The sequence below is a fragment of the Crocodylus porosus genome, unplaced genomic scaffold, assembly GCF_001723895.1.
Source record: "Crocodylus porosus isolate Cpor-Errol unplaced genomic scaffold, CroPor_comp1, whole genome shotgun sequence".
Classification (NCBI taxonomy): domain Eukaryota; kingdom Metazoa; phylum Chordata; order Crocodylia; family Crocodylidae; genus Crocodylus; species Crocodylus porosus.
The window spans coordinates 39,763,037-39,777,344 of NW_017728943.1; the positions used below are offsets into that span (position 1 = coordinate 39,763,037).

At 45.0% G+C, this 14,308-nt stretch overlaps 1 protein-coding gene across 1 annotated transcript in view; it reads right to left on the reverse strand.

The window, feature by feature from the left end:
• Positions 1-2,089: 2,089 nt before the first annotated feature.
• Positions 2,090-14,308, reverse strand: part of LOC109319559 — a 25,177-nt gene continuing 12,958 nt past the window's right edge. The window contains exons 6-10 of the mRNA XM_019549204.1: positions 10,771-10,871; positions 7,309-7,373; positions 6,565-6,716; positions 6,015-6,167; positions 2,090-2,840 (exon numbers count right to left, since the gene is read on the reverse strand). Coding sequence (XP_019404749.1) covers positions 2,500-2,840; positions 6,015-6,167; positions 6,565-6,716; positions 7,309-7,373; positions 10,771-10,871 — 812 coding nt within the window. The 3' untranslated portion in view covers positions 2,090-2,499. The remainder of the gene's footprint in view (positions 2,841-6,014; positions 6,168-6,564; positions 6,717-7,308; positions 7,374-10,770; positions 10,872-14,308) is intronic.

Here is a 14,308-nt window from a genome sequence, read left to right on the forward strand (position 1 = left end):
ACATTATGCATCTGCTTTCCCCCTTAGCTTTTTCCTCCACATTTCCCAGCTGCTGCTGGGTAGCGATAACACACGGAGGCACTGCGCATGTTTGCCTCCTGTACTTGGTCATCATCTTTCAAGAGCTACTGAAGTCATTGATTTTGTAAAGTACTAACCAGCCACAATGTTGGTGGGTTGTGTTAGTGAGATGGTATACATTATATTCTTTAAAAGCATACAAGTATTTAAGAAATACATAAAGGAATAATCCCCCCCTCCCCATGTAGCCCTTGAGCACCCATGAATGCCTGCTACACAGGCCATGCTTAACACCATGTATTATAGCTACAGAAGTGTGGCACCTGCTGGAACTTCAAGTCAAATCATCTTCTCCCTCCTGCCCCAAGAAAATGTAAAATTTAGTGCATATATCCATTAAGCACAGGGGAAGAGAGTCACCGAGGCGGGTCCTGTGTTCTACCATCATCAGGACAGCAACTGAATTTTCAGTGGAAGATAGTGACCCCTGGTGGTAGAAGAATATTTCACCAAAATATTAGGGAGACTTCAAAAGAAAAACAGGGAATGCTTTAGCAAGGGCAGGCAATGCTTTTGGGCAGGGTGCCAAAACCCCCACAACCTCAACCTGTAAGATGTTGGCATGCTAGGTGAATGGCAGGAGAGCTGCAAGGGGCCTAATCCTTGTTGTGGCAACGCAGTCCCAACCCTGGCCTCTTTCCTGCCATCCCCAAGTCTGCATGCACCCACCACTGGCAATGAGCCAAGTCAAGGCTCCACAGACCCTGGTGCAGCTGCTTGCCATAATATTCTGGGAAATTTGTATTATTTGAAGGCTATGAAAGGCAAGGAGACACAGAGAATAATTCCTTACTAGACTATCAGTTTGGTGAGGAAATTCTTCACCAAGGCAAAACAGAAGAGGTAGTTTTATTTCTGTAAGCTGTAACATCTTTGTGAATTAACATAACCATGTTATAGAGAGCAGAAGCTAAGCCTAATGGAAGTATGGCTAAACTCTGCTTTGAGGCAGTAAACAAAGTAATTTGAGAGCTTGCCCCATCTTGGCTAAGAACTAAAGAAGAGGAACCTGATGTTAAATTTTCAAAGTAAGTTCTTGAAGTGTTGAATGGCTGGTACTCCTGCTGCAGAGATGAACACTTCTTGGAGTAAGCCCCATTTTACAGTTTAAATAAGAGCAATGCAATGTTCCTTCCTCCCCTCACAGGAAGGAGAGGGGCAAGAGTAGAAGGAACAGATCCATCATCCCCACTGCTCAAGATCAGGAGCAAAGTACTCGCTTTCATCTGTGACAAGGGTCAGCAGCAGAATATACAGCTGCTAAGGTCTACTGTGTCAATCAGAATATCATGCCTTTAAATTTAGCCAGGCTCCAGCATACTTACCTAATGTAGCAGAGGATTTTCTAAGTCTCATCTTTGCCAGACACCAGTGAAATAAGCCTAGTCATCTAACCAATGCTTGCCGATGCCAGTGGAGAGAGAATGTGTGGGGAAAGGAGAAGTTCATGAGTGGGAGAGTCAGTCAGCACACAGTCAGGAAAGCAGGCTGTACCCCAATCTTCAGTTTAAAAAAGGTTTAGTCTTTTTATAAAAGAGAAAAAAGTTTGTTTTTATTTTGTGCAGTGACAAATCTAAACAGAGACCCTCACTGCATAGGATGTCAAACACAGGAGAAATTACATATAAAAGAAGTTCAGTTAGAACACTCCATTGTTTTCAGACCACTTATCCCAGTGAAGCTTTTTTTTTTTTCCCCCAACTAACACCAAAGCTGTAAAGCCTAGAAGAAAGGTAGAGTGAGTTAGTGGAGTAATAAAACAATGTCAAGTGGTTTTATAAGGAAAGCAATATTACGTTAGCACATGTAGGCATGTCTGGGGCTTAGGGTGGATGGCAGAGAATGCATAGTGAACTAGATGCTGTAGGTAGTTGCATTAGATGCAGTGAAAAGGGTTCTCGCCTAAAGGGCAATGAGATCAGTGCAGCTCAGTACAGCTTGTTGGTTTTGCCTATTTATTTGCTCAGAGGGGATGCAACTTGCTTGACTTTCTTTTTTTTTTTTTTTTAATTTTTCCATTAGTTTAAGCCTTCCAGCCTTCCATCCTTCCCCTGTGCCACACATTTAACTCCAACAGAAACATGTCCCTTGTTTACATGAACAGCAAGATAGCAGCTTTACTTACTTAACAGGTTGCCTGCAAAAAAGTGCAACTCTTTCAGATTACAAGTAGTCTCGTGTGCAAAGCCAGATAGTATAGGGATTAAAAACCCAACCAAGAATTAGGAGTCTCCTGGGAGAAACAGCGCTATACCCTGAGCAATAGGGACTGAGGACAAGTGGAAAAAGACTCACAGGATTGTTAGGAGTTTTGTTGCTGTGAGGGGGTGCGGGGGGGATAGCAGCAGCAGGAAAGCTTTATACTGGTGTCAGAGCTTATCCTGCTCAAAAATCTCAAATTGGCAATGCAGCTTTACTTTACAGACATTCAGACTGCTCAACAAAAATCCTGTATGCCTCATTTGGGTTGTCTCGCATCCGCAAGGTCCATTCGGGAGGTCTGGCGCGAAGTTTTGGCTGAAAGGGGTCTCGGGCCAGGTAGTCACCAAGGTTACTCAGATCAACAGCAGGCACCTGGGGTGGTGACTGTGCTGTGTAAGGTGTCCCACTTGGAGAAGATTCCTGGAGACAGAAGTCCTTCTTTGTACGTCTTTTCTTTACTACCATGCATGTAATGCTAACCGCCACCACAAGAATCAGTGCGACAGATATGATGGCACCTATCAGAATTTCCACGTAACTGAACAAGCTGCCAAGATCTGAAAAGAGAAGAGGAGGTGCATGAGAGGGGTGCTGGTTTTATCCTCCAATTTATGGTCTTCTACTATGGGGCTAATAGGAATAGTGTTTACATTCCAAGTGTGGTTTTCATAAAGCACTACTCTACACTCTTAAGCTCAGTCTTTTGAGAAAACACTGTGTGGGACTGGTTCATAGGTGTCACCACACATTTTAAAAGAGGGATCTTAAGACAAGAAAGGTTTGTAAACCTTGGCCCCAAGGCTTGATGCTACTTTTGCCAGCATAGTTGCATCCTAGGTAGAATCCACATAAGGGACATCTACATTTTGTTGCAGATGCAGTTGTACTGGCAAAATTGCTATTTCACCAGTATGGCTTATTTTGTACAAGGATAGACATGTGTTTTCACCAGCGTTAGCCACCTCTACACTAGGAGTAATCTTCCCGATACAGATCTACCTTGTTCTGGCAAAAAAAAGACGCCCTACTGTTACTTACCTGACCTCAGGCAAGTCCAGAGTGCAATTGTCAGACAAGTACTTGACAGTATTATTTTAATGGAAATCCATGGTCACATAAGCGAACATTTTCAGAAGCACCTGATCAGTTAATTGCTATTTGCAGGAGCTTTTGAAACAAAATGTTCACTGCAGCTAAGATGATCAGAAGGCCAACTGATAATGCTTCAGCATCCCTTACTGAGATGTCAGCTATGTAGTTTGAAACAGAGGCAGCCACCTGGAACTGGCAGTTAGACTCGCGGTTAGTTTCTAGGGCTGCACAAAATTTCAACGGGTGTTTAGTTTCAAAGCATTTCGAGCTCAAAACCGTGAAAATGGAAACAAAACTAAAGGCTTCAAAATTAAACGAGGGAACTTGAAACATTTTGAAATGGTTTCCAATTTTGAAGCTGGGCTTGCTTGTAGCTAAACAGGAACTTGTGGGGGGGGGGGGGAGCGGGGAAAAAGGAGGAGAAATAGGACTGCTCCAATATTAAAATGTAGCTCCTGGTTTGGTTCCCCAGCTCCGATTGCCTCCCCCAGCTTTTTGCAGAGGATGTGGGCCCCCGGATAATGTGGGATGACAGCAGACTGTCACTGCCACCAAGTGATACAAGTTTTGCTTTGAAAATTGAGGTGCAGGTTTCCCAGAAACCCCTGCACCCATTTCCTTGAAACTTGACAGGCTTTGCGCCCTCAGAAGGGGCTACCATCCCTGCAATTTTCATAGACTGTAGAGTCAGAAGGGACCACAGAGGACCAAAGTCAGATGAACCCAACCAGGTGACTATCAAGCCTCCTCTTGAAGACCTCCAAGTTAGGTGATAGTACCACCTCTTGCAAGCTCATTCCAGATTCTGGCCACCCTTACTGTAAAAAGTGTCTTCCTAACGTCTAACTGGAATCTACTCTCCACTAAATTTGCACCCATTATTCCTAGTTACTCCTAGGGGTGCTCTGGTAAAAAAGTTTGACCTGTAGAGCTTGCATCCAAGTATCAAAGAGCTCCTAGGACCCGAGTGCTCAGCTCAGGCAACGCAGTTTGCCCTATACCAGCCTTCTCAGCCACATGAAAAAAGTGATCCTTCAACAACAAGCCTTTCAGCAGCCTGTCAGACAGTCTCTTCCTGAAAAAAAATCAGGCAAGAAATGACAAAAAAAGGTATAGGATTTTCATGATTCCCCATTATAGCCCATAGGCAAAGTGTCAAAGCAGCTTCAACAAAGCTGAACAGTGCTTTGAAACAGTGAAACGAAGTACTGTCCCTTCAAACTGCTAAAACAAAATGGTGCTGTTTCACATAGTCCTAGTTTCCACAGAAAGAACACAATAGCCCTCATTTTGCCTTCCTTTGAGTGGGGGTGGCCTCAACCAATTGCTGGTAACCAATTAAAATCCAAGGCTATCTAAATCAAACCTTCTGGTGATGGAGACTCATCTGGTAACCCTGGTAGCTCATAGCCTAGTGTTATTCCCTACAAATGCAACCAACAGTATAGGAATTCAGCATTAACTTAAATGTTATCATTAGAATTAGATGACTAAACAGATTGTTTTACTGAGGAATAAGAGCATGCCTTAGATTAGATAATTAAGCTTTTAGGGCCAAGTACAGACTGTCGAAAAGCCCAAGGCTGAATCGATTCAATCTTTGCAGGTTATTCTAAACTGCAGAGATTAAACTGAGAAGCAAATGAACAGACATTCAGTTTGATTCAGGAAATACAGCCACATGCCTACAGTGGCTCAGGCCAGAAGCCGGGGAGGGAGGGAGTGGGGCCTGATGGAGCATGCCTTCCAGCCACTCCAAGGCTTCTGCCATTTTATAATATAAATGTAGTTCTCCACTTTCTTTGGGTCACACCAGCCCAAACAGTCCTTTTTAAGCTGTTGCCTGCCTGTACCCTGCTCCAGCAAAGAGCGGGGGGGGGAGGGGCAGCACACCGAGCTGGGGAAGAGAGAATTAAAGCCTCTTCAAGACCCCAGTCAGGGCTTGCCTGGGGGTGGCAGTCCCTCTCAGGCTAGTTAAGTCTGATACTACATTCAACCAGGTTTATCTTAAACCAGTTTCAGCCATTTTGAACTAGTTTATGTGCACTGAACTTCTGTTCTATTACAGGTTTAAACCAGTTTCTGATCACTTAACCCAGTTTGTGTGTAAATTCTGTCCCTAGCCTAACAGCAAGTCTTGTTCAATTATTTCACAATGGCTACTTTCCAATTAGTTTACCCCAAAAAATATTTTTGCTCTGAACAACTGCAAGCTGGTGCCGTTATTTTAAATCTTATGCAATTAAACTGATGCTGCCCCCTTTGTGAGGCCTCCTCTTGAAGTTTAAGAGGCAGATATTGAATTGTTCCAAGAGCAGAATTTGATGGTTTGTAAATAAAGTAATCCACAGGAAGCAAAAGAGTCATAACTGGTGTTAAAAGCAAAAGGGCTAAAATACAAGAGATTAACCACTTGCTCTGAAGTACTTTCTTCAGATAGTAAGTGGTAAAAAAACCTGCCAAATGACTACTTAGCAGGCAGCAGCTGACTAGGAGTGCCTTTGAAGGGTATAGCGATGGTCAGGATTAATTTGTTCAATTGTGTAGCTCAAATACCCCCATACCAATTAATTCCACTTCAAAAGGTGGAATTGCAGTTCTATTAAAAAAAAAAAGGTATGCAATTCTTTATTCTGTACCTGATCGTGGAACACGGATACACAGTGTGCCAGATTTTGTGGGAGAATGATCTTCATACTCTTTTTTACAACGACATAAGTAAGTGCCAACTCCATTGAAGCAGTCTGCCTCGTCACCACAGATTCCAATTCCAGAGTTGCATTCATTCACATCTGCAATGAAGCAAATGGGTGGTAAGTTTTGTTTTGTGACAGGGAAGGGAGGCTTAAGGAGGAATTCCTTAGTCCAGGAATCTTTGGTTTGAAGTGATATTTCTACTCCAATCCCATTTTCCCCATACAAATGGCATAGCTCTAGGCTCCCTATTGCACCCAATGTTGCCTTATTTCACTGTAGTTGCCGTTCAAGTGTTGGGTCTTCTTTAAAAGTTGGATTAGAAGTTCTTTGGGTCAGGAAGTATTTGTCTTATTTGGACAGTACTTACTTAATCCAGTGGGTCTTGGCTCAAGTCCAGCGCTACTAAATACCATAGTCGTACAAGTAGGCTTAACAGAAAACTGACCCATCGCAGGCAACAACTTTAAAACAGTACAAAAGCATAGCACATACCTTCAACTGACAGTGATGTCAGCTGCAATTTCTTTTCTCCCACAGATCTTCCAATGAGTTCTTTCAGCTGAGAATGTAGTAAGAGAGATATATTCCTTTCTTCTGGTTTTAAGTGAAGCCAGAAGGTAAGCCTCAGGTTTTGGTCATTTGTCCTGCATACAGAGAAACCATCTGTGTTGATGAGATTTCCATTATGGGATATCCCTCTCTATCACACGCTGTGCCGAGGGATAGAGGCCAGCTTCAGCTCTGGAGGGATTGCTTCCAATGTTGGGAAATTAGTTTGCTCTTTCAGCTCTTGGTTGGTGACAATGGTTGGGCTAAAGAGGCTGAAGTTATTTTATAAAGACACTAACAGAACTGATATTTGTTGTGCAATTGAGCCCTTGAAAGTGCTTTATAGCCATGCCCAGATAAATGTACAACTGTAGAATGCTTTAAAAGTACCCAATTACAGGACAAATTAAGCCTAATTTAATGAGGGTTCAGAGGAAGGCACTCCGAAGCAAAGCACCTTCATTAACTTCTGTTTGTCCCCATGCCAGACCCCACCAGTCTTTCCTGCCCAAGTGCAAGGGGGCTGGATCCAATGATCTTGTGAGGTCCCTTCCAGCCCCTAACATCTATGAATCAAAAGTTGGAAGATGAAGTTAGTAACTGATACAGAACTGCACTAATATTTAAGTCAGTGGAAGAGGCGATTGCATTCCCAACTACTGATGATTTGGAGTCACACAACCATACCTCTTTATTTCCTTCAACTTTATTTTGTTGACTTTGCTTGCAGAGAGTTTCAGGTTCTCTTGTATCTGCAAAGAACAGAATAACTAAAAAGATTGTTCATAGTGGGATAGCCAATGCCAAGTACAGCCATCATGACCCATCTAGACAGGGTCTCTTTATAAAGAGGCCTCCATTGAGTGTTTACACTGTTTGGTGGGGATACGCCAGGAGAGGCTGTTGGTTTGTGAGAGTCTTTCAGAGAATCTGTCCTCTTGACCAGCAGTTAAGCCTCCAAATGCTGGATACAAGTGGTACAAAATTCTAAATTTTCCCTATTCACCCTCCCTGCAGCATCAACTTGGTGCTTCAGAGAGAAAAAAGGTGCTATGCTAGATAGACTTATGATCTGGCCCAGTAACGGTCAGTTCTTATGTTCTGTTCTCAACCCTTTTCCATAGGAAAGGAAACTCATTTCAGTCATTTAGCTTGGGCTCCTCTCCATTACTTTGGAGATACAGAAAGGGGTAGGGGGTTGTGACTCCATTCCATCCCAAGCCACATACAACTTTATCATAGCAATATTTAAATCCTTTGGTAAAAAGAGCTGGGGATCAGATGGCAGTTGTCAGGGGTACAAGTGGCACAGAAAACTATGCTTTTCTTCCATATTTCCTAGATGGACTCATTAGCAACTAGTCGCATAGTATTTGCAAAGTGCCAGACACCATGCAGTAACAGATTATGGGATGGGCAAGTGGGGCACATGCTCCAAGCACCATCTAACTGGGGGGAAAGCAAGGGTGAGGTGACGGCACTAACAGGATAGGAGGGGAGGGAGGTGCCCTTCCATCCCATGCTTCACCTGCACTTCCCAGACAGCATGTTACAAGATCCAGGGTGTCCTGAGAATTGTAGCTTTGTAGAGCAGTATTACTGGTCCTAGAGGAAGTACCCCTTTTTTTGCACCCCAAAAATAAATAAATAAATCAATCAATCAGCATGTTTTGCCCCTTTGACATGGGCTTTGGTGGCAATTTCCCCCCACCCCATACCCAACACTACGACCAGTCTAGAGAACTAGAAATCCCAGAGCACCTTGCACTCTATGACAGTGCCCAGATACTGCTCGAGTGCTGCCTCAGGTAGAAGTAGCGAGTGGGGGTGGAAATAGGAAGCAGACAAAAAGAAATAGGACTGCCTCAGATGTGTTCTTCACATATGCCACTAGAGGCAGGTCCCAGTTCCTGCCAGCCAGCCAAAATGCTGGCATAGGCAAGGGATTTATGCTACCTGCATCATTGGAGCATGCAGTCACTTGTTGCCCTTGCACCTCAGCAGGTTTCTACTTGCCATCTACACCAGGGTCTCTCTCTATAGGTATAAGCCTATAAGCAGAAACCGGAGCAAAGGCCGTCAGTCAAATTAGACTTCTAGCCCTGGAGCACACTTTGTGCAATGGGCTGTTCAGTTCTGGTGCCTAATGTCCGAAATGGAGCAGAATAGTTTTGTCCCTGCAAGGGAAAGCATGTCTGGACTTCAGTCTGCCAGTATATCACCCTTGGAAGCAAAATGTTTCTATTATCTGCTCCCATTGGATATTTTGGCTACAAAGTACTACATAAAAAAAAAAAAAAAAAAGGAAGGAGTTACAGAAGTGAGGGTTAGGGCCATTAAACTGGCCTTAAAATGGACTAAATGTTGATATTTGCACCCCAAGAGATGCAGTTCTACAGTATTTTGAAACCCTCCTGTATGCCAGGCACTCTTTCAAAAACACATGAAGGCAACAAGTTAGTATGAGCACTTGTGTACATGGTGCCAACATCACGTGTACATGACAAAATGTGACAAGAAATCATAATTTGTCTAACATAATGGTATCGCATGCACATGATTTTTCTGTAAACTTTTCTTTGAGCATGGCAACTCAGACCCTCCCCCCCCCCGATGTATTTTAGTTTTAAATTGAGGTGAATTTTCCTATTGTGGATTAAAAAAGCAAAACTTATGCATGTACATGGCACATGGGTGTGTTGGTGGCTGAAGGCAGAGAGGGTGCATGGGGCACTGGAAGTCCAGGAATGTTTGGGGAAGGTCAGGTTTGGTGGGCCCCATGCACCATCCTCACCACATTCTCCAGCCACCAGTACACACAGCTGCCCTCCTGTGGCCTTCCCGCACTATGCCAGGGCAAGTCAGCCCATTCCCAGACAGCAGAAAAGGCAGTGAGGACAATGCACAGGGTGCTGGAAACCTGCCAAGCCTGAGCTTCCCCACACACAGGCTTCCAGCATGCCATGCGCCAATGGATTGGGCTGGTTGCTGCCTGCAAGCTGGGGCAGCACCTCCCCAGCTAGCACCCTGCCTGGGCAGCTGCACAGATATCTGAGTCAGAAGGGACCTCAAAGAATCAAGTCCAACCCCCTGCCAGTGGCAGGAAAAGGTGAGTGGGTCATGTGACTCCAGCCAGGTGCTTGTCCAGTCTTCTCTTGAAGACCCCCAAGGTAGGGGAGAGTACCACCTCCCTTGAGGGCCCATTCCAGATTCTGGCAACCCTTCCTGATGTCCAACCTAAATGTATTCTCCATCAGCTTGTGACCATTGCTGTTTACTAGAGCACCCGTTGGAATAGCCAGAAACATCACCAGGGGGAGCGGGGCAGCAGGAAATAGGAGAATTTGTATAGCGCCACAAGTTTGTATGCTGCCACTGCTGCTGTGGAGGGAAGCACTAGGCCCCTCAGAGCTCAGGGCTGTACAACCTAGCAGCAGTTTGCGCAGGCAGGCTCTGCCAAGAATGGAGTGGCAAGGGGCCCAATCCTCCCCTCCCCCCCCCCCCAACATCCCCCCCCCCCCCCCCACACATACCCTCCCCACCTCCCACAGCTGGGGGTGAGCTGCTGGCAGGCCTGGACCTACCCTCTGCAGTAGTGACACCACCTGGGGCTACCTAGGAGGGCCGCTAGCGGGCAGGTCCCACCACCGAAGGGAAGGTCCAGGCCCCCACAGCTTGCCTCCCACCCACTAGAGAGGCCAGCAAGCTCCGTGAGGGGAGGAAAGGATCAGACCCCTTGCCACTTTTCTGGCAGAGCCTGCCCACGGATGCCTGGGGGCAGGGACCTACCAGCACGCTGTCACTGTTCTGGAACCGTGATGAAAGACCCCGAATTGAAACAGTGAATCACAGTTAAAAACCCACAAAATTAAGAAACCCACTCTTTCAATTTAGGGAAACTAAACCCCCTCACATGTACTAGCATGCAGTAGTATTAGCTTTGGAAAAAGAACCAATATCATAGTAATTTCAGTAGCAGTAAGTTGCACATTTGGAGCACATCAACACTCAAAAATGTGTCCACATATATCATCAGATAGTTTTACAATCAAATCAGAAAGCCACACAAGGCTTGGATGCAGGAAGAACACGTTAAGGCTGTTCAGCCAAGATACCACATGCAGTGCCATTCCCCTTCCTTTGTCTTACGTAAAGCTTCATGGACTCGAGGAGAGCCTTTTTCATCTTTTTTCTACTCTGTGGGATCCGTATCTCATGTTTCATTTCAGTAGTGACTTCAAATAAGATATCTATCAAAAGAAATAAAAATCTTTAATACTTTAGCACATTTAAACAATTGTGTTTATTATTTACTCATCTTGTTTTTGGTTGCCAACACACAACAGGAAAAAACAAAAACAAACACATACATGTTACATTCACACTTGTTTGTATTGGGATATTTTTGGCTTGGTGTATTTAAAGTAGCTACCTGTGGATATTATACCAGGCTACATGCTGAAGGACATAAAAAGTTAGACAAGTGTGGTTTACTGGTATGCCCCAGTTTTGCCATTAGGCTTGCATAGCAGCTTTACCCAGAAAGATTACATGCCTTTCACACTTTAGGATTTAACTACCCTTTCACTTAATACAGAACTAAAATGTAGCCACCTTTAAGATGCAGAAAAGAGCTATTGAACAAAAGGATCATTTGTTATAGAAAGTTAACAGATTTCTCCCCTTCCACTCCATCCGATGCAACCAAATATAGATTAGAGACTGTAAATTGGCCAGATTTCAAAGATTTAAGCTAGCTGAATGATATTTACTCTGTTAAAAATCTTTATTCCCAGCTCCTTACAAGTAGACGTGTATACTGAACTTTAACAGATTGGCTCTTTGGCTTACGATTTGCCATTTGAATACAGATGTACCTTTCTTCATTGTTACTGGTCATGTAGGATTCAGGTTTTCCCTTCTGGCTGAAGAGAAGTAGTATGGGCATGTGTAGATGAAACGGGGGCCCTAAATTGAAGCAATGGGTTTTAAAAAAAACACAACAAGAAACACTGCTTCAATTTAGGGCTGATTAAACCCCCCGTCGTACACCCCCCCCGACTTACCTGCCTCTCCAGTGGGGAGGGGAGGGCAAGCTGCTGGCAGACAAAGCAGTCCCTGGGCTGGTGCTTCCCCTCATGGCAGCAGCCCCCCCCCCCAGGCACCCAGCTTGAGCAGTCTCAGGGGGCACCACAGCCATGGAGGGAAACACAGCTCAGCCTGAGCCCATACAGCTCAGGCAGGCTCACTCTGGGGGAAGATCATGCTCGCCACTTTTCTTGGGCAGAGCCTGCTTTCCCAGGCTGCTGCCAGGCTGCCTGCAGGGCCTTCTGCAGAGCCAGTCAGAGCCCGGTGCTTCATTCCATAGCTGTAGGTACAGCAAACTAAGACTCCTTGAAGGAGTGTTTTAGTTTGCTGCGCCCCAAGTCATTTAAGGTGCATTACACTGCTGAATTTCCTACAGCAGCTGGAATTAATGTGCAATATACCACCAAGGCATGCAAACACTGACACCATTAAAGCAGTGCAAAAGCATTTAGCCCTCATTAAAAAAAGAGTGTCATGTGCACACGCCTCTCATTTAGTGTACAGATGCCGTTTGCTTTTCACAACCATGGTTACAAAAGAGAAACAAGCTAAATTTCATCCACATAGCTGAGAGCAAAATTAAACTTGCTCTGACATTCATGCTAGAAACTACTCCCTCATCCCCAAGAACAACAGCAATGAGACACCACAAAAGCTTATTGTTTACGGTACTTAACGGTTCATGAATTTAACTAAGCTAAACTCCCAAATGCCATTAGAGGTTTATAGCATCCACTCAAGTTAATTAATACATCTGCTACTGATAAGGGTTCCGAGTCTTAAATGACCACTGGGCTTGGGGCAGAAATTACACAAAACTAGTATAAGTGATTGGAACCTGGTTCAAATCTGTAACCCCTCAGAAGTTCAGTGCATATAAACTGTTTTCAAAATGGCTGAAACTGGTTTAAGGTACACCTAGATGAATGTAGTGTCGGACTCAATTGATTTAGGTTAAATCAGTTTACTGAACTTCTGCCTCAGATCCCCTCCAGATGCAAGTTAACTCAAATCCTCCAGCATCCCAGGATGCTTTGCACCTCCTGTGAATCCCCCCACACCCCATTGCAGGATGGGTGAACTTGTCTTGGCCCAAGCCATCTGCTCCTTTCCAAGGGAGGCATGTTCTAACATCCCCCAGCTTCTGGCCTGGGCCACTGCAGGAAAAAGTGAATCTCTCTTTCAGTCTAGATTAACCTGAGAAGATTGAACTGGTTTGGCCTCAGGCTTTTTGACTGTCTATACTTGCCCAAGTGATCAAGACTTCCTTTTAAAGCTTTGTACCCTTTAGCCAGTCCACTCCCACTAAGATTAGAATGCTATAGTTTATGCAGGTAATGCAACTTATATACTAGGTACTGAAAAGGCATATTCCCCCAGAGTGATTAAGTTTACTGCAGTTCAAAAAAAGACTGCACTTGCTTGGTACTTAAAACTATTGATTTTTCGCTTTCCAGTAGGAAACTCCATTCCTATAAGCCCTTTTTTCTTGTTGTAGAAAAATCCTATCGACTGGGCCCAGACTCCTTTTTCATTAACAGCATTTGGGAAGCTAATGCAGCAAGCCTTCAAGAACTAACTTAAGATATGAAGATCTAAAAGAAAAAGAGCTGGGAGGAATAAGTAATAGGAAGCAGATGAAATAGAGAAAAGAGGGAGAACTGTGATTAAGAAGAGCAAGATATATTTGCAGGCTTCCCTTATTTTTCACATTTACTGCTCAGGTGTCCTTCACTAACATGATGTTGACACATCATTCTACTGTAGTAGTATGCAGTTTTACAGCAGATTTCTCCTCATTAGGATTACTGGAAAGCAGGTCTGAAAGGGACCTCACCAGGTCATCTAGTCCAGCCCCCTGCTCAAGGCAGGATCATTCCTGACTAAGTCATTCCAGCTACAGCCTCGTCCAACCTGCTCTTGAAAATTTGAGGATGGAGATTCCACAAGTTCTCTAGGTAGCCTGTTCTAACGCTTAACGACCCTCAGTCAGGAAGTTCCTCCTAGTCTCTGACCTAAATTTCCTCTGCTGCAGCATGAGGCCTCTGCTCCTAGTCATGTCCAGCCCAGATGCCAAAGCAGCCACATGTGTGCTCCCGCCCCCCAGCAGAGCAGAGCAACCCGATTGAGGGATGAGGAGTAACAATCAGGTAAGCTGGGGAGAGTGAAGGGGAAGGGCAAGGAACCAGGCCAGCTGTAGGGGATTGGGAAGGGGGTTCCCCACCCCCCACACCATATAGCCGAGCTGAGCAGGAGCCAGGCAAACAGGCATGTGCCAGAGTTTGCATAGGAGGACACAGAAGGGGCCTAAATTCCAAGAGTCAGCAGCTTCAGACAGACTTCAGGTGAGCAAATGGAAGAGAGGGGTTATTATGAGGGTGGCAACACTGAGCACAGCCAGGGATCCTGCCCTGCTGCTGCCGCCTCATCTGCTTGGAGGCCTCATAGGGGCTCCAAGGCAAAGGCCCTTGGCTGGGTTGGCACTGTCCTTACCCCAGTCTGCGGGAGTTGCCTGGTGGGACCTCTGGGGCCTGGGGGCAGTGTGGGGGGTCATGGGTCCCCTCACCTGTCCCACATGTGCCTGAATGGAGGCTCTGGA